Here is a 27944-nt window from a genome sequence, read left to right as displayed (position 1 = left end):
ATTGCGCCCTATTAGTTTCCATAGCCTTATCAAATTGCTCCCAGCTAGATGTACTCCTAAAAACCCTGTGTACAGTGCCTTGGATAACACTACGCTTATACTGAGTTGGGGCGCAGCTTCTATAGTTCAGTATAGTCCCTGTATCGGTTGGTTTTTGATACCAACTGCAAGTTACACGCCTATCCTGCGATACATTTATGTTCAAATCCAGGAACGGCAAATTCCCCTCCGAATTAGTTTTCTCTAGAGTGAACTGCAAATTTGGATGAAGAGAATTGGCGGCATCGAGAAGACAACTCGGCTCCCCTCTGACTGTTCTAACAATGTCATCCACATACCTGAGGAACAATTTCACCTGGGGAGTATCCTTCTCCTTGTTCTTAGCTCGGCAGCAGCTTTCACAGTACCAGACTATCTCGGTTATTGATGCGTATACGTCATCAGATATTTTTCCGCATTTTAGATGATACCAGTTTCGGCAACTCTCGCATTCAACCCCCTTTGATCTATATGTGACTTTCCTGCTGCAACATGGGCACAAGCCGTTTTTGTCATTAAATTGCTGTACCCCCGTTCCCACCGGTATCTGTTGTCGTAGAGCATATTCGTATTCTTTCAGCCATAAGTTTGCCAGAATTACAGCGAGGGACGCGCCCATTGCTATGTACTTCCGCGCGAATGTTACACTTACAAAGCTTGCTCCGTGTGCTAAGACCTGCTCAAAATTTACCGTGCTAAGACCTGCTGCGCTTTGAATCTACTATACTGTTACGTCACACAAGAGCTTCTTACCGACAGCCCATGGAGTGAGGGTCATACCGCCTGGTCGCTTCCGATCGGTCCTGTAGAGCTGTCGTGGCGCTAAAAAGAGGCTCTAAATCAAATTTGTGTCTGACTGGATGAATTCACGAAGTCAGGGTATGCATGTGTCTAGAACTGCGCGTTACAAAGGTCCGTCTGAAGTGACTTTGTAATTTCAGATTAAAATGGATTACTCTTCGGCGTTTTCGTTTGAAAGTATAAACAAGTATAAATCGTCATTTGAGTTAAAGAAATCGAAAGGTGGAGTAATGCCGGATCGCTCTAAATATACAACACTTATAAATGTCGAAAGTGACGAGCCTGAGCGACGAGGTAATAAAAACGACGTAAACTATGTTGTTACATATTTTCTTACTGCGATAGGGTTTCTCCTTGTCATGCTGACAGCTCCTTTCTCGCTCCTATTTGCAGTGAAATCAATTGGTGACCAGGAGCGTGGGATTCACTTCCGACTTGGAAGGTTTTGGGATGTACGGGGCCCAGGAATTACTTTCGTTATTCCATTAATGGATAAGCTAAACAAGATAGATCTCCGAGTGAAGGCTTTTCATGTGCCACCAATGCTTGTTATGCTTCAAGATGGCGGATCAGTTTCACTTGGAGCCACAATTATGTACTCCATTCAAGATGCAGTTGTGGCCACTCTGTCCTTGCAAAATATCAACCACACCATTCGGACTCTTGCTCAGTCAGTCATGTACCAAGTTGTGAGCCTTTATTCCATGGAGAAGCTGCGCAGAAACAAAAGTGACCCAAACGCTTTCATTAAAAAAGAACTGCAGGAGGAGATTATGCAATGGGGTCTGTCTATACACAATGTTGAGCTCTCTCAAATTACCGAATTGACTCCGCCGCCCACGGCAGTTCAAAATGTCCAGGAGCAGTTGGGACCTATTTTTGGGCAACTTGGTGGTTTTGAAGGGCTTATATCTACAGCGGCTGATTTTTACTTGCCACAATCAGATGGCATTGAGGAAACTGAGATCGAAGTATCGCGCAGCTTGATACAGACATTCAAAGACAAAATTGAGAAACTTCTAGATTATTCAATGACAGAGACTATTGGTAAAAAGTTCATGTTCCATCTGTTTCCCGGAAGCACTATTTCAGACAACTGCTTAGACAGTTCACGAATTTTGGTGCTAGATTGTAAAAACTCTCCCGTAGGCGTTAAAATTTACGGACATGGCAAGATGAGCCACTACGAGCGAGCGAGTTGCGACGTGGAAGTGAAAGTCGGGATTTCCGACTTGCTGAAGCTATTGAATGGCCAAATATCAAAAACCTCTCTCTATTTCCAAGGACGAGTTGAAGTAAATGGCGATACTTCAGCCCTTGAACTTCTGTCACAATTTAAAGACGAGTTTCAAATATCTGAATTATAGTGATTCCACTTTTCCTAAACCACAAAATTTATTTGTACAAAAATTTGTCGCTCAGTCAATAATTGTTTCATAATTATCCTTCTATCCTTTAATTTAAGATTTTCCCTCTCATTTCATTTAAGTTTAACTATAAAGAACTCAATGAAATTAACAATGATGGCAACATTGACTAGATTTGCCGCCAAATCAAAGAAGTTTTTTCGGTAATCGTCATTCGTTAAGTTGACATAAGTATCAATGGCAGAACAAACCTATATTCAGAAGGAACAAAAAATAAAACTCAAATAGTAGATTCCTCGTCAAAAACTGAAGTGAAGCCATTATTATTTTTAAACCTTGCCTTAGCCACCAGACAGCCATGCTTTAGCTTATTACTCTAGCGCTCAGCTTAGAGTATTATTACGAACCTTCTTTTATTTCTAACCTAACTCACAAATAAGAATGTTCACTTATTTGGAAATGTCACTGAAGCATTGGAAATTGCTTAGCATCTGTTCTCTGCTTTATATGTGGCTAATATTTGGTTCCCTGTAAGCTTCCGTAGCTCATTGGTTAGTGTGCGAGACTCTTAATGTCTAGGTCGCAGGTTTGAATCTCAGACGTAGCCGTAGTTTCGCAAATTTTATGGCTTATTTCTACTTTTCTTATCTATCTGTCTATCTATCTTAAATTATTTAATTTGCGTTTCACTTGACGCATGTTTAAGAAGTCCCTATGTTGACATGTTTAAGCTTTTTCAACGTTGTTTTTTTGGCATGCTTAACGAAAGAATTATTGCACGTTTAAGCTAAATCGTATATTGTAATAATTAAGAAATATCTTTTAGCACACGTTTAAGAAGTCGCTATATTGGTCTGTTAAGAGCCAAATCATTGGAATATTTACCCAAGTCGACGTTCAAAAATCTGTTGGAGCGCAAATGCTTTAACTCTACTTTTTTTCCCTAAATTCGCAACATAAAACTATCAAATTTTTGTTTCACACTTTATGTATCTATCTATTATTTAATTGGCGTTTCATGTGAAACATGTTTAAGAAGTCCTTATGTTGACATGTTTAAGATAACTCTATCTTTGCATGTTTAAAGTTTTCAACGTATTATTTTTTGCACAATTAAGCTTTATCATATATTAAAACTCTTAAGAAATTTCTTTTAGCACATGTTTAAGAAGTCTTTATGCTGGTCTGTTAAAAGGCCAAAACATGAAAGGGTTGAAAAGTTAACTCAAGTCAACGTTTCAAAACCTGATGGAGCTCGAATTTTTTAAACTCTTTAAATTTTTTCCTTTATTCGCAACGGAAAACTATCATAGTTTTTGTTTCACAGTTTACTTAAATAGTTCCGAGTTTCGCACCACCATAGTGGGGTGCTATCAGGGCACACTCATTGACTGAAAATCTAGCGTCCAAGTATGACTGCTCAAATCTTTACGGTTTTCGAGATATGGTGTTTTTTATGATTTTTTCATTTTTTTTTCTTCAAAGAACTAGATATAAAAAACTAAAGTTGTATTTCTCAACCCTATAGTGGGGTGCTATCAGGGTACCCTCAAGGCCTGCAAATCTCGCGTCCGAGTTTGACTGCTCAAATCCTTATGGTTTTCGATATAGGGCGTTTTTTTATGACTTTTCAAGTTTTTTTTTTTTTTCAAAAAACTTTGATATAAAAAAGCTAACCGAACTTGATTTTCTCAACCCTATAGTGGGATCTTATCGGGGTACACTCCAGAGCTGCAAATCTAGCGTCAAAATATGACTGCTAAAATCCTTATGGTTTTCGAGACATGGCGTTTTTATGATTTTTTCTTTTTTTTCCAAAAAATTAAGATATAAAAAAACTAACCGAACTTGAATTTCTCAACCCGAAAGTGGGGTGCAATCAGTGTACCTTCGGGGGCTACAAATCTAGCGTCCAACTATGATTACTCAAATTCTTATGGTTTTACCGGTGGTGTGATTGACGCGCTAGTTCAACTAAATTTCAAGGTCTTAACCCTATTGTGGGCTGCTGCCAGGGTGCTTTCAGGGGTTGCAAGTCTGGCGTCCAAGTATGACAGCTCAAATCCGTTTGGTTTTCGAGATATGGCGTTTTTTATGATTTTTTTTCCAATTTTTTTTCGAAAAACATGTATATAAAAAAAACTAATCGAACCTGATATTGTCAAGCCTATATTGTGGTGCTGTTAGGGTACATTCAGGTTTTGTAAATCTGGCGTCGAAGTTTGATTGCCAAAATCTTAATGGCTTTCGACATATGGCGTTTTTCATGATTTTTTAATTTTCTTTTAAGACAAACTTGAATATAAAAAAAACTAACCGAGTTTGAATTTCTCTACCCTTGAGTGGCATACTGTTAGGATACACTCAGGGTTCGTAAGTCTGGCGTACAAGTATGATTGCTCAACTTCTTTTGTTTTCCAGGTATGGAGTATTTCTGATTTTTTGTTTTTTTTTGCGAAAAACGTTAGTGTAAAACAAATATTAATCGAACTTGAAGTTCTCAGCCCTATAGTGGGGTGCTGTCTAGGTATAATCAGTTGTTGCAAATCTTGATCTAAGTATGACTGACTGCTCAAAATCTTTAGTTATCGAGATATGGCGTTTCTAATGATTTTTTCAAAAAAATTAGATAAAAAACTAACAGAACCTCAAGTTCTCAACCCAAATGCGGGGGTACTGTTGTACTGTTAGTTGCTCAAGTCATTTTAGTAATCGATATGTGTTGATTTCTTTGTTTTTTAGGATGCTTTTGCTGGACAATTTAGGATAGCAAATCTGCGCAATTTTTATCTGCGCAAATCATTTTGGTCTTTGATATATAGCGTCGTTTGATGAAATGGTAACCCTTGATAGATGAGTTCAGCTTATCTTCACGATTGCATTGAATGTCTTTGTTTTAATACATGTTTTAGGAAGCTCTTTTTACGTTCAGCGATCTATTTGAAGCACCGTAGTTGTTAGTCATGCGCTAGTTGCTAATTATAGAGCTGATTTTTGTCGTGTTCTGGCTAGTGTCCTTTGTACTAAATGTTTCACAGAACTAGCATTCACAGTCAAATCCGATTTTTGTGGAAACCCCGAGTTATTATTATTTTTCTGTGAAGAAAAGACACTTGTAAGGTTGTTTTTGTTTAGGAAAATTCTCAAAATATCTTCGCGTTCAATTCGATTTTTCGCTGTTTTGATAAACCGTCATTTGAGTTAAAGAAATCGAACGGTGGAGTAATGCCGGATCGCTCTAAATATACAACACTTATAAATGTCGAAAGTGACGAGCCTGAGCAACGAGGTAATAAAAACGACGTAAACTATGTTGTTACATATTTTCTTACTGCGATAGGGTTTCTCCTTGTCATGCTGACAGCTCCTTTCTCGCTCCTATTTGCAGTGAAATCAATTGGTGACCAGGAGCGTGGGATTCACTTTCGACTTGGAAGGTTTTGGGATGTACGGGGCCCAGAAATTACTTTCGTTATTCCATTAATGGATAAGCTAAACAAGATAGATCTCCGAGTGAAGGCTTTTCATGTGCCACCAATGCTTGTTATGCTTCAAGATGGCGGATCAGTTTCACTTCGAGCCACAATTATGTACTTCATGCAAGATGCAGTTGTGGCCACTCTGTCCTTGCAAAATATCAACCACACCATTCGGACTCTTGCTCAGTCAGTCATGTACCAAGTTGTGAGCCTTTATTCCATGGAGAAGCTGCGCAGAAACAAAAGTGACCCAAACGCTTTCATTAAAAAATAACTGCAGGAGGAGATTATGCAATGGGGTCTGTCTATACACAATGTTGAGCTCTCTCAAATTACCGGATTGACTCCGCCGCCCACGGCAGTTCAAAATGTCCAGGAGCAGTTGGGACCTATTTTTGGTCAACTTGGTGGTTTTGAAGGGCTTATATCTACAGCGGCTGATTTTTACTTGCCACAATCAGATGGCATTGAGGAAACTGAGATCGAAGTATCGCGCAGCTTGATACAAACATTCAAAGACAAAATTGAGAAACTTCTAGATTATTCAATGACAGAGACTATTGGTAAAAAGTTCATGTTCCATCTGTTTCCCGGAAGCACTATTTCAGACAACTGCTTAGACAGTTCACGAATTTTGGTGCTAGATTGTAAAAACTCTCCCGTAGGCGTTAAAATTTACGGACATGGCAAGATGAGCCACTACGAGCGAGCGAGTTGCGACGTGTAAGTGAAAGTCGGGATTTCCGACTTGCTGAAGCTATTGAATGGCCAAATATCAAAAACCTCTCTCTATTTCCAAGGACGAGTTGAAGTAAATGGCGATACTTCAGCCCTTGAACTTCTGTCACAATTTAAAGACGAGTTTCAAATATCTGAATTATAGTGATTCCACTTTTCCTAAACCACAAAATTTATTTGTACAAAAATTTGTCGCTCAGTCAATAATTGTTTCATAATTATCCTTCTATCCTTTGATTTAAGATTTTCCCTCTCATTTCATTTAAGTCTCACTATAAAGAACTCAATGAAATTAACAATGATGGCAGCATTGACTAGATTTGCCGCCAAATCAAAGAAGTTTTTTCGGTAATCGTCATTCGTTAAGTTGACATAAGTATCAATGGCAGAACAAACCTATATTCAGAAGAAACAAAAAATAAAACTCAAATAGTAGATTCCTCTTCAAAAACTGAAGTGAAGCTATTATTATTTTTAAACCTTGCCTTAGCCACCAGACAGCCATTCTTTAGCTTATTACTCTAGCGCTCAGCTTAGAGTATTATTACGAACCTTTTTTTATTTCTAACCTAACTCGCAAATAAGAATGTTCACTTATTTGGAAATGTCACTGAAGCATTGGAAATTGCTTAGCATCTGTTCTCTGCTTTATATGTGGCTAACATTTGGTTCCCTGTAGCTCATTGGTTAGTGTGCGAGACTCTTAATCTCTAGGTCGCAGGTTCGAATCTCAGACGTACCCGTAGTTTCGCAAATTTTATGGCTTATTTCTACTTTTCTTATCTATCTGTCTATCTATCTTAAATTATTTAATTTGCATTTCACTTGACGCATGTTTAAGAAGTCCCTATGTTGACATGTTTAAGCTTTTTCAACGTTGTTTTTTTGGCATGCTTAACGAAAGAATTATTGCACGTTTAAGCTATATCGTATATTGTAATAATTAAGAAATATCTTTTAGCACACGTTTAAGAAGTCGCTATATTGGTCTGTTAAGAGCCAAATCATTGGAATAATTACCCAAGTCGACGTTCAAAAATCTGTTGGAGCGCAAATGCTTTAACTCTACTTTTTTTCCCTAAATTCGCAACATAAAACTATCAAATTTTTGTTTCACACTTTATCTATCTATCTATCTATCTATTATTTAATTGGCGTTTCATGTGAAACATGTTTAAGAAGTCCTTATGTTGACATGTTTAAGATAACTCTATCTTTGCATGTTTAAAGTTTTCAACGTATTATTTTTTGCACGTTTAAGCTTTATCATATATTAAAACTCTTAAGAAATTTCTTTTAGCACATGTTTAAGAAGTCTTTATGCTGCTCTGTTAAAAGGCCAAAACATGAAAGGGTTGAAAAGTTAACTCAAGTCAACGTTTCAAAACCTGATGGAGCTCGAATTTTTTAAACTCTTTAAATTTTTTCCTTTATTCGCAACGGAAAACTATCACAGTTTTTGTTTCACAGTTTACTTAAATAGTTCCGAGTTTCGCACCACCATAGTGGGGTGCTATCAGGGCACACTCATTGACTGCAAATCTAGCGTCCAAGTATGACTGCTGAAATCTTTACGGTTTTCGAGATATGGCGTTTTTTATGATTTTTTCATTTTTTTTCTTCAAAGAACTAGATATAAAAAAGGTAACCGAACTTGATTTTCTCAACCCTATAGTGGGATCTTATCGGGGTACACTCCAGAGCTGCAAATCTAGCGTCAAAGTATGACTGCTCAAATCCTTATGCTTTTCGAGATATGGCGTTTTTATGATTTTTTCTTTTTTTCCAAAAAATTAAGATATAAAAAAACTAACCGAACTTGAATTTCTCAACCCGAAAGTGGGTTGCAATCAGTGTACCTTCGAGGGCTACAAATCTAGCGTCCAACTATGATTACTCAAATTCTTATGGCTTTACCGGTGGTGCGATTGACGCGCTAGTTCAACTAAATTTCAAGGTCTTAGCCCTATTGTGGGCTGCTGCCAGGGTGCTTTCAGGGGTTGCAAGTCTGGCGTCCAAGTATGACAGCTCAAATCCGTTTGGTTTTCGAGATATGGCGTTTTTTATGATTTTTTTCCAATTTTTTTTCGAAAAACATGTATATAAAAAAAACTAATCGAACCTGATATTGTCAAGCCTATAATGTGGTGCTGTTAGGGTACATTCAGGTTTTGTAAATCTGGCGTCGAAGTTTGATTGCCAAAATCTTAATGGCTTTCGACATGGCGTTTTTCATGATTTTTTAATTTTCTTTTTAGAAAAACTTGAATATAAAAAAACTAACAGAACATAAATTTCTCTACCCTTGAGTGGCATACTGTTAGGATACACTCAGGGTTCGTAAGTCTGGCGTACAAGTATGATTGCTCAACTTCTTTTGTTTTTTCAGGTATGGAGTTTTTCTGATTTTTTGTTTTTTTTTTTGCGAAAAACGTAAGTGTAAAACAAATATTAATCGAACTTGAAGTTCTCAGCCCTGTAGTGGGGTGCTGTCTAGGTATAATCAGTTGTTGCAAATCTTGATCTAAGTATGACTGACTGCTCAAATTCTTTAGTTATCGAGATATGGCGTTTCTAATGATTTTTTAAAAAAAAATTAGATAAAAAACTAACAGAACCTCAAGTTCTCAACCCAAATGCGGGGGTACTGTTGTACTGTTAGTTGCTCAAGTCATTTTAGTAATCGATATGTGTTGATTTCTTTGTTTTTTAGGATGCTTTTGCTGGACAATATAGGATAGCAAATCTGCGCAATTTTTATCTGCGCAAATCATTTTGGTCTTTGATATATAGCGTCGTTTGATGAAATGGTAACCCTTGATAGATGAGTTCAGCTTATCTTCACGATTGCATTGAATGTCTTTGTTTTAATACATGTTTTAGGAAGCTCTTTTTACGTTCAGCGATCTATTTGAAGCACCGTAGTTGTTAGTCATGCGCTAGTTGCTAATTATAGAGCTGATTTTTGTCGTGTTCTGGCTAGTGTCCTCTGTACTAAATGTTTCACAGAACTAGCATTCACAGTCAAATCCGATTTTTGTGGAAACCCCGAGTTATTATTATTTTTCTGTGAAGAAAAGACACTTGTAAGGTTGTTTTTGTTTAGGAAAATTCTCAAAATATCTTCGCGTTCAATTCGATTTTTCGCTGTTTTGATAAACCGTCATTTGAGTTAAAGAAATCGAAAGGTGGAGTAATGCCGGATCGCTCTAAATATACAACACTTATAAATGTCGAAAGTGACGAGCCTGAGCAACGAGGTAATAAAAACGACGTAAACTATGTTGTTACATATTTTCTTACTGCGATAGGGTTTCTCCTTGTCATGCTGACAGCTCCTTTCTCGCTCCTATTTGCAGTGAAATCAATTGGTGACCAGGAGCGTGGGATTCACTTCCGACTTGGAAGGTTTTGGGATGTACGGGGCGCAGGAATTACTTTCGTTATTCCATTAATGGATAAGCTAAACAAGATAGATCTCCGAGTGAAGGCTTTTCATGTGCCACCAATGGTTGTTATGCTTCAAGATGGCGGATCAGTTTCACTTCGAGCCACAATTATGTACTCCATTCAAGATGCTGTTGTGGCCACTCTGTCCTTGCAAAATATCAACCACACCATTCGGACTCTTGCTCAGTCAGTCATGTACCAAGTTGTGAGCCTTTATTCCATGGAGAAGCTGCGCAGAAACAAAAGTGACCCAAACGCTTTCATTAAAAAAGAACTGCAGGAGGAGATTATGAAATGGGGTCTGTCTATACACAATGTTGAGCTCTCTCAAATTACCGAATTGACTCCGCCGCCCACGGCAGTTCAAAATGTCCAGGAGCTGTTGGGACCTATTTTTGGGAAACTTGGTGGTTTTGAAGGGCTTATATCTACAGCGGCTGATTTTTACTTGCCACAATCAGATGGCATTGAGGAAACTGAGATCGAAGTATCGCGCAGCTTGATACAAACATTCAAAGACAAAATTGAGAAACTTCTAGATTATTCAATGACAGAGACTATTGGTAAAAAGTTCATGTTCCATCTGTTTCCCGGAAGCACTATTTCAGACAACTGCTTATACAGTTCACGAATTTTGGTACTAGATTACCGTAGGCGTTAAAATTTACGGACATGACGAGATGAGCCACTACGAGCGAGCGAGTTGCGACGTGGAAGTGAGAGTCGGGATTTCCGACTTGCTGAAGCTATTGAATGGCCAAATATCAAAAACCTCTCTCTATTTCCAAGGACGAGTTGAAGTGAATGGCGATACTTCAGCCCTTGAACTTCTGTCACAATTTAAAGACGAGTTTCAAATATCTGAATTATAGTGATTCCACTTTTCCTAAACCGTAAAATTTATTTGTACAAAATTTTGTCGCTCAGTCAATAATTGTTTCATAATTATCCTTCTATCCTTTGATTTAAGATTTTCCCTCTCATTTCATTTAAGTCTCACTATAAAGAACTCAATGAAATTAACAATGATGGCAACATTGACTAGATTTGCCGCCAAATCAAAGAAGTTTTTTCGGTAATCGTCATTCGTTAAGTTGACATAAATATCAATGGCAGAACAAACCTATATTCAGAAGCAACAAAAAATAAAACTCAAATAGTAGATTCCTCTTCAAAAACTGAAGTGAAGCCATTATTATTTTTAAACCTTGCCTTAGCCACCAGACAGCCATGCTTTAGCTTATTACTCTAGCGCTCAGCTTAGAGTATTATTACGAACCTTCTTTTATTTCTAACCTAACTCGCAAATAAGAATATTCACTTATTTGGAAATGTCACTGAAGCATTGGAAATTGCTTAGCATCTGTTCTCTGCTTTATATGTGGCTAACATTTGGTACCCTGTAGCTCATTGGTTAGTGTGCGAGACTCTTAATCTCTAGGTCGCAGGTTCGAATCTCAGACGTAGCCGTAGTTTCGCAAATTTTATGGCTTATTTCTACTTTTGTTATCTATCTGTCTATCTATCTTAAATTATTTAATTTGCGTTTCACTTGACGCATGTTTAAGAAGTCCCTATGTTGACATGTTTAAGCTTTTTCAACGATGTTTTTTTGGCATGCTTAACGAAAGAATTATTGCACGTTTAAGCTATATCGTATATTGTAATAATTAAGAAATATCTTTTAGCACACGTTTAAGAAGTCGCTATATTGGTCTGTTGAGAGCCAAATCATTGGAATATTTACCCAAGTCGACGTTCAAAAATCTGTTGGAGCGCAAATGCTTTAACTCTACTTTTTTTTCCTAAATTCGCAACATAAAACTATCAAATTTTTGTTTCACACTTTATCTATCTATCTATCTATTATTTAATTGGCGTTTCATGTGAAAAATGTTTAAGAAGTCCGTATGTTGACTTGTTTAAGATAACTCTATCTTTGCATGTTTAAAGTTTTTAACGTATTATTTTTTGCACGTTTAAGCTTTATCATATATTAAAACTCTTAAGAAATTTCTTTTAGCACATGTTTAAGAAGTCTTTATGCTGGTCTTTTAAAAGGCCAAAACATGAAAGGGTTGAAAAGTTAACTCAAGTCAACGTTTCAAAATCTGATGGAGCTCGAATTTTTTAAACTCTTTAAATTTTTTCCTTTATTCGCAACGGAAAACTATCACAGTTTTTGTTTCACAGTTTACTTAAATAGTTCCGAGTTTCGCACCACCATAGTGGGGTGCTATCAGGGCACACTCATTGACTGCAAATCTAGCGTCCAAGTATGACTGCTGAAATCTTTACGGTTTTCGAGATATGGCGTTTTTTATGATTTTTTCATTTTTTTTTTCAAAGAACTAGATATAAAAAAGCTAACCGAACTTGATTTTCTCAACCCTATAGTGGGGTGCTATCAGGGTACCATCAAGGCCTGCAAATCTCGCGTCCGAGTTTGACTGCTCAAATGCTTATGGTTTTCGATATAGGGCGTTTTTTTATGACTTTTCAAGTTTTTTTTTCAAAAAACTTTGATATAAAAAAGCTAACCGAACTTGATTTTCTCAACCCTATAGTGGGATCTTATCGGGGTACACTCCAGAGCTGCAAATCTAGCGTCAAAGTATGACTGCTCAAATCCTTATGCTTTTCGAGATAAGGCGTTTTTCTGATTTTTTCTTTTTTTCCAAAAAAATAAGATATAAAAAAACTAACCGAACTTGAATTTCTCAACCCGAAAGTGGGTTGCAATCAGTGTACCTTCGAGGGCTACAAATCTAGCGTCCAACTATGATTACTCAAATTCTTATGGCTTTACCGGTGGTGCGATTGACGCGCTAGTTCAACTAAATTTCAAGGTCTTAACCCTATTGTGGGCTGCTGCCAGGGTGCTTTCAGGGGTTGCAAGTCTGGCGTCCAAGTATGACAGCTCAAATCCGTTTGGTTTTCGAGATATGGCGTTTTTTATGATTTTTTTTCCAATTGTTTTTCGAAAAACATGTATTTAAAAAAAACTAATCGAACCTGATATTGTCAAGCCTATAATGTGGTGCTGTTAGGGTACATTCAGGTTTTGTAAATCGGGCGTCGAAGTTTGATTGCCAAAATCTTAATGGCTTTCGACATATGGCGTTTTTCATGATTTTTTAATTTTCTTTTAAGACAAACTTGAATATAAAAAAAACTAACCGAGTTTGAATTTCTCTACCCTTGAGTTGATACTGTCAGGATACACTCAGGGTTCGTAAGTCTGGCGTACAAGTATGATTGCTCAAATTCTTTTGTTTTCCAGGTATGGAGTATTTGTGATTTTTTTGTTTTTTTTTGGGAAAAACGTAAGTGTAAAACAAATATTAATCGAACTTGAAGTTCTCAGCCCTATAGTGGGGTGCTGTGTAGATATACTCAGATGTTGCAAATCTTGATCTAAGTATGACTACTCAAATTCTTTAGTTATCGAGATATGGCGTTTATAATTAATTTTTTTTAAAAAAAAATAGATAAAAAATTAACAGAACCTCATTTCTCAACCCTAATGCGGGGGTACTGTTGTACTGTTAGTTGCTCAAGTCCTTTTATTAATCGATATGTGTTGATTTCTTTGTTTTTTAGGATGCTGTTGCTGGACAATATAGGATAGCAAATCTGCGCAAATTTTATCTGCGCAAATTATTTTGGTCTTTGATATATAGCGTCGTTTGATGAAATGGAAACCCTTGATAGATGAGTTCAGCTTATCTTCACGATTGCATTGAATGTCTTTGTTTTAATACATGTTTTAGGAAGCTCTTTTTACGTTCAGCGATCTATTTGAAGCACCGTAGTTGTTAGTCATGCGCTAGTTGCTAATTATAGAGCTGATTTTTGTCGTGTTCTGGCTAGTGACCTCTGTACTAAATGTTTCACAGAACTAGCATTCACAGTCAAATCCGATTTTTGTGGAAACCCCGAGTTATTATTATTTTTCTGTGAAGACAAGACACTTGTAAGGTTGTTTTTGTTTAGGAAAATTCTCAAAATATCTTCACGTTCAATTCGATTTTTCGCTGTTTTGATATTTTAAAGTTTAATTGTTTTGTTTGCTTAAATAGAAAGCCACATACGCTTGTGAAAAACAGTGTAAATAGCGTGAAAAAACGTGATTGATTTTGTTTCGAAAGTGGAATTAAGTTCTTACCGTTCAGTGGAATAAAAAATTGATTTTCTATAAAATGTGCTAGTTTTATCAAAAAAGTGTCAATCGGATGGGTCAATTAGTTTTGTGTCATTTGAAGACCAAAATGTATATCCTTTTTTTAACAAGCAAATCTTGTGTTACAGTTTGAACTCTCTTTTTTTCCAACATAAGTCGCAAATATTAGTGCTCATTTTGAAAGTGTTCATTTTTATCATTCAGACTATTATAATACAAGTAGCTTTTTAGCTTCAAGGTATCATGGATCTGTAGCGTAGAGGTAGGGAAGGAGACTGGGCAGGGTCGGATGTTTTTTGAGTTTTTTCGTATGCTAGTGAAAATGCATCCGCTCTATAAATTGAGGCTTATTAGTTGGTAATTTTTTTTTTTCAAATTGACTAGTGCTGCTAATGCGTCATAATTGGCTTAATGCGTCACTTTGCAATTTTATAGTCTCATAATTGTCGTGCCTCAATGAAGAATTTTTGTTGGCTCAATGTTTCACTCATTCAGTTTTTCCCAGTATCGTTATCGGTCATTTTTTTGCTTGTGTATGCAAAGTACAACTTCGCCTGTCCTGGGGAGATAAAGCTCAATAGGTTCTTGAGACATGTTTATAAACACTTGAAAATAGTTTGGATGATATGAAATCATAAACAGATTCTCCAACGAATGAGGAAGGCCAAAATATCACAATATCAAAGCTCAAAAATTACAATCAAAGTGAAAAAGAATCAATAAATTTGAGGCAAATAAAGCTACTTTTTTCTGTCCTCAAAGGATGAAAAGTGTTTTGCACACAATATTAAGGTGCTGCGGAGAGCAATGTTTAATATCCAGATCCAAAGCTAGAGCATCAACCCTGATCATTTGCTTTCTGATGAGGCAATGGTCGCCCAAACAAAAGTTTACAAAAAAAAATTATAGAATCGAATTTTTTTAAATAAAGTTTAATAAAAAATTTTTTTATAAAAAAAGGAGATTGCTCAACTGATCCGCTCAATCAAATCTCATTCCAGTCGAGCCAGAAGTTCCTTAGTACAAGATTTGCCAAATTACTTGAAATGCATCCATGGTCAGTTGCGAGGAGTTGGCGTTTCACTCGACACTTGTTAAAGAAGTCATGATGTCGCCTGGTTAAAAAACTAATATTTGTCTAACTTCTCTGCGGATGCGAATTACGTCTTTTTGTTTAAATAAGGTACCATGGACTGCAAATCATCATATATCCGTTTTAAAAGATTTCGCATCTGCAACTTCAACATATTTTCAGCATAGCGAAGCAATATGTTGATTTTTATATTTAAGTTGTCCCAATTCTGTGGCAAAAGATTGATTCTGTTGACCATACGAAGCGACTGTTCATTCTAAAATTTGTTATTAAGAGTCGATGAATGTAGTCTAGACTCTCACATAGATCGTAATGATTTTTTTAAGGAAAAGTCTAAAAATTTTTAAGGCTCAAATTTACTTTTTGCGGTTTGACCTTCGATTTTTTTCAAGTTCAGTTCATTTCCTTTGTTAAAAGAAAGGGAAACCCCACTATAGAACATTGAAAGTGTAAAGGTCATGATAAATGTGATAATTTCTAATTACGAGTGTGGAATTTAGTTATCAGATTTCCCAGCGAAATAAAGTTTTACCTATTGATCCATTTTTTTTTCAAATTGGTTTAACTCTATCAAAAAAGTGTCAATAATAAAGTATTCTGGAAATTCAAAGAGCTTTTTGGTCATCTCTTTTTTTTTCTCGGAAATTCGAAAGCTGAATTGTTTCAAAAGCAAGTCGGTTTTGTTTCTTTTTCTTGCGTTCATCGACTCTTTTCCAACTGTCTCTTGGCTATGTTTTAAAATGTTGAAAGCGCATTTGTATGCTTTTAGCCTTTTTAGAATATTTTTTCGAAGATAAAAGTACGAACTTTTGGAAATCAAGTGTAGAGCTTTGGCCTTTCAAAAAACGAATATTATGAGTTTCTGACACTCACATGCTTTCGAGGTCAGATCCGAAAACCATCAGACAAAAGTTTAGACGAATGAATTTAAGTTTATTTAACTCGTCTTGTTTTCTTACGCAAGAATTCGAATCTCGATTCAGCTTACGCACCATAGTCAAACCGTGGGTATAATATGGCGCAGCGAGCAGTTACCAAAAAATCACTCCGTTCTGGAAAAAAGCCTCGGTAGAACCATTGATCGAGTGGGACAAATGGAACCAACAATTATTCCTAGGCATTATAGCTAAGGATGGAATAAACCTACAAAAGCTATTGCAAAATCCCCCACCTGTACGAAATCCCCACGAACCGGGGTATGAACTATCCATAGAGGGGAAACAAACACACAAGCACGAGGTCGCAATCTAAGTCAAGAGAAGCGAGTGATATGGGATAATCAAAGCGCTTATTTGGACAGACTCGGACGAACAGTAGATGGCGTCTCGTGCAGACATCAAATGGGAAGCAGACATCAAATGCAGAAGCTACACATATATCTGTTTGGGGGCAGAAGGTCAAAGAAGAATAACACTATACTACCCGGATCTAAAGATCCAGGAGATTACGACCAGGGATTTCTGGGAGAGACTGAGGAGACTGTTCCTAAAAGAAAGAAACGTTACCATTGATATGTATGAAGCCTTTACAAGGAAACAAGAGAAAACAGAGACGCGAGCAATATCACTGTAGCCTAACGGAACTTGTGGTAAAAGAGAACTTGAAATGCGCTAATTGCAATGACGGGGGATTGGAGACCGAATTTATCCGGGATCTGTTTACCGCAAACATGTCAAATGACGAGGTTCAGAAAGACCTCTTAGCGGAAACGAAAGTGCCTGCACAAGCACTCGAATGTGCAATTAGACGAGCGAAGGGTTTGGAGAACCAATTACGTATTCGAAAGCAGGACTCAACACCATCTAACCAAATGGCAACCATGAAAACAACCAGTTGGGTTCATCCAGAGGAGAGGTAACAACAATAATCGATACCCGCCACGGGGAGGACGAGGAAGACAACAACAACAACAACAACAAGGCAACTCTTTTGGCCCGGGGCAATAACAACAATGCCCTGCGAAACACAAAATATGTAACAAATGTACAAAACATATCCACTATGCACGGTTATGCAAATCCGCTAACGTCAATGTTATTCAAGTTGATCTGACATCTGAACCATCTCCTCAAGACACAGAAGTAGCAGCCTATGTTGAGTACCTGCAGGCAGGCGACCTTATTCCAGGTTGGGAACTCGTCCACCCGGATCACTCGACAACGAATTAAATCCGATTCGAAAGCAAACCAGTTGGTCTAATGGGAGAGGCCGATTTAAAAGTTCATTTATTGAGGGTTCGAGCAGGACCAAACAACCTCGTCTTCGGATACTGGGTTGCCCACGTCGTTCATCAATCAAAAAATGGCAACTCTTATTACAGCGAGCGTAAAATCAGCCAAACGATTACAAACCAATGATAACGACGAAGCGAATAGGATGGTCTGTTACAACGGATACGAAATTCCGTCGTTTGGAAGAATCATTGCGCCTATTGAAACAGGGGGATGAACAGTCAATACAGTCTCACTGATTGTGGTAGATGACAACCGAGCGAACATCCTGGGAAGAAACATCCTGCCTTTAATCGGAGTGCAGCTACCGCAACAAAAACCAGCTGGTAAGTCAGTGAACCTTTTTTCGGATGATACAAATTCTTCAGATGCAAAAATTACCAACTGGGTAAGGTCTAGCATTCTAGAGGCAGTTCATAATATAACGGAAAATTGTCACTCCGTAAGCGGACGAGAAACGCGAGTGGTTTGCGACGCGAGTTGGGACGGTATTGGATGTGCGTTGGAACAAGAAACTCCGGATGGTTGGGCTACAATTGCTTATGCTTCACGTTTTCTCATTACATGCGAAAAGAAATATGATGTAAATGATTTAGAACTCCTTGCGGCAGTCTGGGCAATATGGCGCTTGAAATATTACCTTGATGTTAGACGATTTACACTTATTACTGACCATCAAGCTCTAATCAGCGCCCTACAATGCAACAAAATCAGTAAAATCTATCAAAGTAGGCCTACCAGATAGATAGATAGACCGTTTACTGCCGTTCGATTTCGATATTGAATTAAACACAGCTTCCGGTATGTCATTACCACCATTTAGAAGAATTTTGTGGAAATGCCACAGCGGCACACCAACTGTTATATCCTTCCATCCGAATAACATTGCATCATTCGACACTTTGAGACATCCGCAGCCCAAAGACCTTACCTTTAGCGATATGACCCACCAAGTAATACCATCTGATGAGGGCCGAACCTTCAGGAGAGTGGAAAATGAGAAAACTGATAGGATGTGTCAAACAATTCAAGAAGAGACCTCTCAAAACTGCCTAGTTACAACCACGGCAGAAAAAGAGGGTGTGCCCAAGTACAGAAAAATATAAGGAAACTATTCGACAGACTTCATCGCGGCCGCCACCAAGAGGGACTGGAACTAACAGCCACTGTTAAACATGGTACGAGCGCAAAAGTGGGACACTCAAATCATGCTACGGCCCTTACTTCTACAACGTCAGAGACAGACAATCGGTGAGAGACGGCATACTGCTATATGACGTCAGGGCAGTCATACCAAAACAACTTCGCCAAATCCTTGTGGATTCGCTCACATCCGGGACAAGGCGGTATGCTCGATGCTCGAAGAGGCCAAAAACGTGTGGTATCCGTACCTACATCGCGATATCGTTGCCGCGGCTCAAAACTGCAAGGAATGCCGCCAAAAAGGCAAAAACCTTAAGGTCAGTTCAGGAAAACAACATTTCATGGCGTTAGACGCTGTAGTAGAACCCAACGGAGAAATCCATTTGGATTTTTCCGGACCGCTACCAGACGAAAACAATAAGGAAGATTATATACTGGTAGGTGTCGACCGATTCTCTAGATTTCCGTCAGCAAAAGTAGTAACAAAATGTTAAGGCGGACAAAATAATTTGGTTAATGCAAACACACATTGTTAACCGCGGGGTCCCAAGGAACATTTGCTGTGATCAAACACAGGGGTTTAGGGCAAAATTTTTTTTGCTATTTTGCAAAAGCAATCATAATAAACTGATATTTGCGCCAGTGGACGATCATTGCTCTATGCGCATGGTTGAAAGATTGATAAGAACACTTAAAACGCAACTCTCGGTTATGAAAATTGATAGTAGAAACAAACACTACAATTTGGCCTCTGATATGGCCGAACTCATTAAAACTCTGAGAAAACCTCACGCCGTTAAGCAATATTGCCACAATGCCTAAATCGTCAATTTTATCTTAGGAAAACACGAACCAAAGATTACTCACAAAACCAGCCCTAACAGCTGAGGCGATGTGGAACCGCAAGGCCAATAGTGAAGGTGAATTAGAAGTCACCTACCCTCAGCAACAACATCTTCCAGAGCCGATTTTCAACCCCGAACCAACAGCCTCACGACATACAGAAACATCAGGACGAGCAGAAGCGACGACCATGTCAAGGGAAAATACAACACTCAGAACCAGGAACGAAAAAGAAGGCTACAGTTAGGCCACAACGCCCCCAGTCGGCGACAGCAATTGGGATACTAGCGACGAAGAACTTGACCGTCAACTAATGGAGAAGTTTCCAATAGGTGCGCACTTACCTTTATCTAACAAACCATATGATATGATAAGTGGAAGACGCGAGTTGGTAAAAAAAAAACACAAAAAACGATTTATCGCTTATAAGAACAAGAAAACCAATTCGTTTTCTCACAAATCAGGAAAAACAGAATATCGAAAGGGCACCACTAGAGTTCCTCAAAGATCGTTTTAAAGGCCCACAGTCCACGATCAACGTAAAAGTTGGACTAAAAATCAAACAGGTAGCCCGGAAAACTGGTACCTCGGACGGAAAGTCAAAAAACCAGGGGTTTTCGGACCGCAATTTAAAATACTGGAAAATGGCTCTATAGTTAATTATTCATCCCACACAGCATTGATTCGTGAGAACGGGAAACAACCACGGGTAATTAGACACGATGGTCTCGCTTTTGTACCTGATCCACGCGTATAAGGAACATGTAGACCGGCGGCTCTAAAGTTTTTTGCTGCGTATAAACACTTACAATGAACAAACCCTCTTGTTTCTGTGGTAAAAGACAAGACACAATCGGAACGAGAAGCGATAAAACCTGGACAGTCCACCAGCCAAGTACAACCTAAAACATAAAAGAACAAGCCAGCCCAAAAAATCTACAAACCAGACAGAAATGAAAAAAGTCAGCCCTAAAAAATCTACCGCAGAATATTGAGCCGATCCTAGCACAATCTCTAAACCGACGGGCAATGGGACCGGAAAGACTTTTCAAAGCTGCCAATTCCAGAGCTAGACAAACAACAAGGAAAGACGAGCCGAGGAAAACCAATCTTCCATATAAACCAACTGGCAAACGTAGTCCTACAAAAAAGAGAAATGGGAAAAGAAGATATCCAATTCGAATGTGATACCTCCATTTCCCTCTCATCTGACAAGAACTGACCCGCAAAACGCCATCACCGAAAAAACCAGCCGCAAAGAAACTTGATACCAAACGCATGCCGGAGGAGTTCGAACAAGAATATCGCCGCTTTAGGGCGCGTACAAGTACCCTAGCCGGGAAATTCGGGAATGCAATACTGATCAACAAAATCGAGGAACAAGGGTCAGAAGTAAAAACGTGGTCTGCCAAGTACAGATAGTGCCAGCATCAATACAAGCCGAAGCCACAGCTACCACCTCAAGAGAAGAACCACAGGAGTTTATTTCGCTCTCATCAGTCGAGTGTAGGGAAATCCAGTTGGACACACAATCACCGGAACACATTAGAGCGGCAAGCGAACAAAAAGACTACGAGCCGGAAGACACAAACGCAAAGGAGAGTCACAACGCGATATCTGCGACCCTAAGTCCACTGGCGGGACCAGACAGGGCGATCAGTTCACGCTTCGTCATTGACCGACCATCACGAGCAAACACCCTGGACGCCGCGTTCTTAAAGAATTTCGATACGGCAATGAGTATTTTACAGTCAATATCGCCAATAAAAAAAACTCAATGACCTTCCAGCGAGAACGAGAGGACAACAACCCGCAAAACAAACAATTGTCATTAAGTCTGATACCAAAGATGTTACTAAAAGTCAGCACGGAGGAAATGAGAAACTATGAGATATTTCCCATATCAAAAAAGGGGAAGTGTTATCAGGTTGGATATAAGAAGTAAACCCATAAAATGGAATAGGTGTCATGCCCACTAAAACATGAATATAAACCATAGTATAATAATTACTTAATCTATTGATGCTAGTTATGATAACCAGTTGGTATGGATACATAAATTATAGAAGTCTGATATAAATACGTACTTATTAAACTTAATCAGATAAGTACTAGTTATTATGAGTTTCTGACACTCATATACTTTCGAGCTCAGATCTGAAAACCGTCAGACGAAAGTTTAGTGGAATGAATTCATCTCATTTATTTAACTCGTCTTATTTTCTTACGCAAGAATTCGAATCTCGATTCAGTTTACGCACCGTAGTCAAGCCGTGGGTATAAAAGCCGCAGTAGGTTTGTGCATATGACACCCTTTTCTTATGTTAGATTTGTTTGCGTTTTAGGCAGACCCTGTGTGTAGTTTAAAAAAATCCTGCAAAATAGCTCGATGACCTTTCAGCTTATCGAAGTGAATCTTTTTTTTTTTGGTAGAATTATTGTAGAATGCCAGCTACAAAACATGACAAGAAACAGAAAAGTTTCTGGAAATGCTGTCTCGTCACGTGAGATCGAAAAATATTTAATTTTAATCTACTTCAATCAGTTGAGTTTGATTAGAACTTGTTTTATATCACCACCTTCCATATCATTAATTTCCAGTTAAATTACACTTACAAGTAAAAAAAGTTGGGGAATATTACTTTCATGGTTTTATCCGAATCAGAAATTGCTTTCCCATTGTAGCAACATTTGGTTGCACTTGCAAATTGAGTCCACCAAATCAACCATAAATAAGCATCAATGAAATAATTTATTATTATTTTGACACTCAGACACCCCGGCAATCAAAACCTGGACCTGAAACTATATATTTTTTGCTGTTTCAAGATGTTAAAATTCTGAAACAGCTGGTAATCCTGTACTAATTGAACCGTTTCAAAATCTTGGGAAACTTAGCACCCAATTCTTATCTTTCTAAACTGAATCAAAGAGTAATTTTCAAGATTAATTAATTAATGATCAAAGCTCAATTTGACTATTCCAAGTATAATTCCGTTCTGAAAATCAAACTCACACCTGAACATTAAATACATTTGTTCACTCAAGAGCCAGCTACATTGTTGCATTTGCGATCAAAAATAATGGATCGTACACTTATTTGATACTTGGGATTATATAAACAGTGTTACAAAATAAATACAGCAGTCCGTTGTGTGCACGCGGAATTGCGAATTTGTGCTCAAATGTGCATTTTATTGGCAATGGACTTGAAGCCTGTTTTATCCGCTTCTATTGAGCGCCTGGTAGTTACTATTCGATAGTGTAAGCTCTAAGATGCTGCTGGAACAGTTATTGCAGGCAGGAAGACAACTGCCGCATAATCCTGAGGTCCGAAGTTTGAATCCCATAGTTGGATCATTGTTATTTTTAGTTTTTGAACCGTTTTTGGGTACGATCTTGCACTTTTGAAGCTCCTTATGCCATTTTCTGCGTGTGAGATTGTAGCGCAGCTTCACCGCAGTGTTAGAACCTTGGGAAAGTGAGTTTCTTATAATCAAGTAATCTGGTTTTTTTAATACTTATAACATAAAAACAATTTTAACCGATTTTTTTTCGAAATCAGGTTAAATTTTTTTATAATCATCTTTAGTTAGCTCTAGGAAACAATTTACCATTAATTTCAGGCTAGCGATTTTCTTTTTTTAAACAGCTTTTCTTTTTTATTTTTTCACTTTTTTCTAATTACACATGCGAAGCGAAGTGTATTATTACGAAGATATTTTTTTCTTACCTAATTGCCAAATAAAAGTACTCAATTAGTGGCACTTTTGGTATGTTTCAGTTTACACATATTTGAGCTTATTTAAGCATAAACAATTTAATGGCATAAGTTGCTGCTTTATTTTTGGCGTGTGCTAGACCCTGTTTGAACAATCATGCACTATGAAAATATATGGGATTTGTTGTTTTTCGTTGTTTTTTTTGCGACGCTTTGGAAAATTAGAACACTTTTGCAGAAATTTCAACTTTTCTCTGAAATTATTGTACCGCTTTTCAAGTTGAAAAGTTTGGTTAATTAAAAAAAAATTTCTCAAAGATAAAAATTTAACAGAAAAATAAATCAGGGATGCGAGTTTTATTTGTGCAAGTGCCTATTTGTGCAAGAGCAAAATCAGAGATAAAAATTTAACAAAAATAGATCAGGGATGAGAATTTTTTTGTGCAAGTGCCTATGCTCTCCGTTTTTAAAAAATTATATCTTTAAAAATGTCCAATTTCTGAAATGTTGCCCGTTTTTTTGGAAAGTTATTCTTTTTTTCAAAAACTAACCTGCTGATTCTGAGGTTGATAATTTTTAAAACTAACAGGGTGCTAAGATTTTCCCTGCGTTTTCTGTTTATCCTGTTTTTGTTTTGGTGTAGAAAAGCTGATATGGACATCGGAAAAATTCGTTTTGAAAATCTTGCCTTTTTGAAAGAAATTTCGTCACTCTCTAAAATCTGCTGTTTTGGGTCCAATCTGTTTAGTAGCATGCTTTAGTAGAGAAAAGTATTTATATTTAGGAAAAGTAAAACCTTGATCGAGTTTTGGAATCTTTTTCACTTTTTTTTTTGAAAACTTCCCTAGATAAATCTGAGATAAAGACTTCAATTGAAAGAGCGATTAGTAGTTTTCTCCTTTCAATAAGTGGTTTATCCCCTACATAAGCAGAGAAACACGAGGGTTTAGCGTAAAATCCATTTTTTTGAAATTTCGAAAATTACGCATTTTTTATCAGTATAATATATTAAAAATACTAGAACAGGTAGCTCTGGCATTGGCTGGGCCACTAGCTTACTTCCAAGCGACCGTGGCGAAGATGCGAGGACCTAATACTCCTAATCAAGAGGTCGGAAATTCAAATCCGGAACATTTAAATATTTTTTTGATCGAATTTTCGCTGCATAACATTGTAATCTGATAGAAACTGTAGCTGCTTTATTGGTGGCTAGTGTTAGTAAGTATACAAGTGGCCGTTTACCAGATGTGAGAAACTGATACTCCTAATCTCAAAAAAAGTTCATGGTCTTTCTTAATCTTTTCTTTATTTCACTTTGTTTTGCCCGTTTTGAGCTATTTTCCTCGCTTGTGTTTGCGAAGCGCAGCTTCACCTGTTTAAAATTTTTAAACAGTTTTTGGTAATGAAAGCTAAATTCTACTGTCTTTTTTCCTGTTTTCACTGGTTTGAACTTTTGTTAATCTTCATTTTTTAGTGTTGAAATTGGTAGACCTTTTGTATCGCCGAGCTCCGCTTATGCTAAAATTCTTGAAACATCAAATAAAACTACCCTCCTTTAGTTAGCATATAGGTGGAATTTATTTTAGGCAGTAATTAATTTTTCTATCATTATCCATATTATTTTTCCGGATTCGTTTTTTTCGTTCTATTTTCCGCTGGCTCATTTTAAGTTTTTTTTCAGTTAGTCATATTTTTGATACGGTTTTTTTTGGCTTTTTTCCAAAGCATTGGCGTTTATTTTGATTCAAACTGTTTTTACTATAATGGATAGCTCGGTAATTTGTAAGTTTACCAACTTTGATTTTGAATACTTGTTGCGATGAAACGGTTTCGGCTAATGTTATATCGGTTTAGTCAACTTGTGTCTCGTTGTTTTGAGTGCAAAATTCATTATAATGCTTAAATGTGTTTTAAAAAGGATGAGTTGAAAAAAATTAAAGTTTTTCGGCTCAACGGTAATCGATCCAAAATTTGTCGCCTTAGTTGCTGCTCGAAAATGATATCAAATAATTTAATAGTTGTTTTTGGACATCATTCGAGAAAAACGTGTGAAAATTTGATGTGTGCAGATTTTATCTACTTCCACATAATTTTTTTGAAATGAATTTTTGTTTATTTTTTCAAAAGAAAAATCAATTTCCGTCTCTTTTTCTAATTACTGTCATGTATTGCTATGTTTTTGTTGTATTGAAAATGTTGAACAGCTCTACTTCGCCTCTGAACGTTGAAGTTGATGTTATTGTTTATTGAAAAGTGGAAAATGAAGAAAAATTACTAACTCGGAAAATTACTCTCAGAAAACTTTCATGCTTAGGGTTTAATTTTTTTAAAAGAAGGAATTTTTGAGTGTCTGTTGAACTATGTAAGATCTGATGTTCTAGCTCAATTCTTTTTACTATGTAATTAGACAAATTTTGCGAAAAATGTTCAACAGAAAAACGGCTTTAGTCCTGCGGATAATCTTCTATGGTCACTAAAGCTGTTTTAGAAAAAACTGATTAAAATGTTGCGCCAAATTTCATCTAAAAATGCATTTTTATTATGTTTTTCTTAGTCTTTCTGGATGATGTAAATTTGCTTCTAATTTAGTGGACGATCGCCTTTTTTCAGCTCAGCGGGCTTTGCCAATTTTGAGAAAAGCCATTAATGCTCCTGTTATCTTGAAAGTTCGACTGTAGGAAGAGCACAAACAACTTTAAATGGAAGTCTCCTGTGTGCGTCTAATTAAAGTTTATGCAAATAGTTCTTTTTTGATGAAAAACTGAGTAGAACCGTTTTATGTAAAATTGTACGACAAACGACAAAATCAAGGTGCATTAAAGCTTGTTTCGTTTTCAACAAACCAGCTACCAAATTTGTTTTTTTTTGTCAAAAAATTTGCTGACAGTGATCGTTGGTAGATATTTGTTTTTTTTATGCTTATAGCGGTTGAGAATAAATATGATGAGATAAAGTTACGGGGGTGTAGCGATAAGCATGCGATTTGTGCGCGCTTTCAAACGAAAAACAAATTAGCCTAGAATTTCAAAAGCTTACGAAAAATACTTGATTTGTAAGGGGACCCAAAATTTTGTTTTCGCCTATTACCCATCCCATCAGCAAGGGTATTGCAACTGGGTAATACTAGCTTTTTTGCCGTAAACAACTTTGTTCACAGAAAGGGAAAGGTGCTTTTTAATAGGAATGGCAAATTTCACGACTGCTGACATGCTAAATTTTTAAAATTAAATTTAAGTTCCTTCAGGTAGTAATTATTTTTTCGCAGACCCTAAGGTTAACTTCCTTCAGGTAGTAACTATTTTTTCGAAGACATTTGAAAAAAATTTTTTTTTCGAGTTTGTGGTTTTAGTCGTAGTTTTCTCATAACCCGAAATTTTTTAGGTCAAAAGTTTTGTTTTCGGCTCAACAGGGGTCGAATCAAAGTTCGTGGCCTTAGTTGCCGCCCGTAAATGGTATCCCTATGATTTCAAAGTCTATTTATGAGCATCATCCGATACAAAAACGAAATTTTTGTAGTTGTTTTTTCTTACTTTTCTCATCTAATGTTGTCAACAATATGCCTTCGTTAAAAATTCGACTGGGTGCGCGCTGTTCAAAATTGCAAACTTGAATAAACAAATTTTGTAGAAGCAAATCTTCGAACTACATTTTTTGTGGGCTTGCTAATTGATACACATGCTAATTGGCCGGTCCCCTGAAATTCATGATTTCGAAAGACACAAAATAATAGTTTTTTATTCTGTTCATTTTTTAAATCAATTTTCACGGAACACAGATGAAACAATTTATTCATGAGGGAAAGCACCAACAAGCGAGATAATAAGCTGTTTTGGCCTCTGGTTGAGAATCACATGTAACTGTTTGGTTAATTTTCTGTCTGGGTAATGTTGCCTCACCCTCAAGCAGCGAGAACGGACCATGGTGGGACTCAACCTCTGAATTTTTGATTGACAAATGAGCGCCTAGCTACCCCTCTCACCTCTCAAAAAAATGTCAGAAAAGTAATTAAAGCTAAAAAGCAGCACGATTACACACCAAGTCATATCGTTATCCGGACCAAGAGAATTAGAATTGAAATTAGAAATACGTTTTTCAAAAGTTGGTCTGACTTGTTACAAAAAAAATAGATGAAACTTGCTTACAGCTTAAGCAGAGTTCAATCAAAAACTACGAGAAAGCTACCTGTTGAATTGCTTAAAAACTATATCAAAATGAGGTACTTACGAGTCCTATAGAAATTTAAGAGAGTCTCCAAACATTTGTGCAAATATTTGAAACTTGATTTTGAATAATATTTTGGTAATTTATATAGTTAAAATGACATTTTTTGGCTGTAAAAAACAAAGAAATGAATGCAAGATTAAGAGGACTATACCCTTCTGAAACGTTGTTGGGCTACATAAGCGGTTGACTTTGATATAGTTTTGTCAGCAATTTAACTGGTAATTAGGTTTATGTAAAATTTTTGTAAAAAAGCTAAAAAATTATCCGTTTTTGGGCTCAAACTTGTCAAAGGTGATTTCATATTGAATCAGTTTTCACCGCTCTTGGTCCTGGTGTCGAAAAAATTATCTTTGTGTCGAGAAAAAGAGGTCTGAAATTTTTTTTTAATACTACCTTGCTTAGTGTATTAGTATGAATCTACTTTTTTTCAACATAACATGCAAATAAAAGCGCTGATTTGGCGGCACTTATGCTATAATCACAATCTGTACCCTTGGATTTTTCACACCTTCTGTTCTCTGCTCTAATTGTGGCTAGTGTTTGTCTATCGTCAAGCGTCCGTGGCTGAGTGGGTAGTTTGTGTGATTTTCAATCCCAAGGTTGCTCATTCGAATCCCTGGCGTAGCAAACGT

The 27944-nt window shown here is 37.1% G+C and overlaps 2 protein-coding genes across 2 annotated transcripts; both read left to right on the top strand.

Moving 5' to 3' along the window:
- Nucleotides 1–984: 984 nt before the first annotated feature.
- On the top strand, nt 985–2306 carry LOC134842348 (stomatin-like protein 1). Its single transcript, XM_063858636.1, has one exon. The coding sequence runs from the start codon at nt 987–989 to the stop codon at nt 2205–2207; it is 1221 nt and encodes a 406-aa protein (XP_063714706.1). The 5' UTR covers nt 985–986; the 3' UTR covers nt 2208–2306.
- A 7572-nt stretch (nt 2307–9878) lies between these two features.
- On the top strand, nt 9879–10535 carry LOC134841725 (stomatin-2-like). The gene has a single exon (XM_063857759.1). The coding sequence runs from the start codon at nt 9879–9881 to the stop codon at nt 10533–10535; it is 657 nt and encodes a 218-aa protein (XP_063713829.1).
- Nucleotides 10536–27944: the final 17409 nt, after the last annotated feature.

This window comes from Symsagittifera roscoffensis, chromosome 3 (assembly GCF_963678635.1).
Source record: "Symsagittifera roscoffensis chromosome 3, txSymRosc1.1, whole genome shotgun sequence".
Taxonomy (NCBI): Eukaryota; Metazoa; Xenacoelomorpha; order Acoela; family Convolutidae; genus Symsagittifera; species Symsagittifera roscoffensis.
This window is presented reverse-complemented; position numbering and strand designations above follow the sequence as displayed.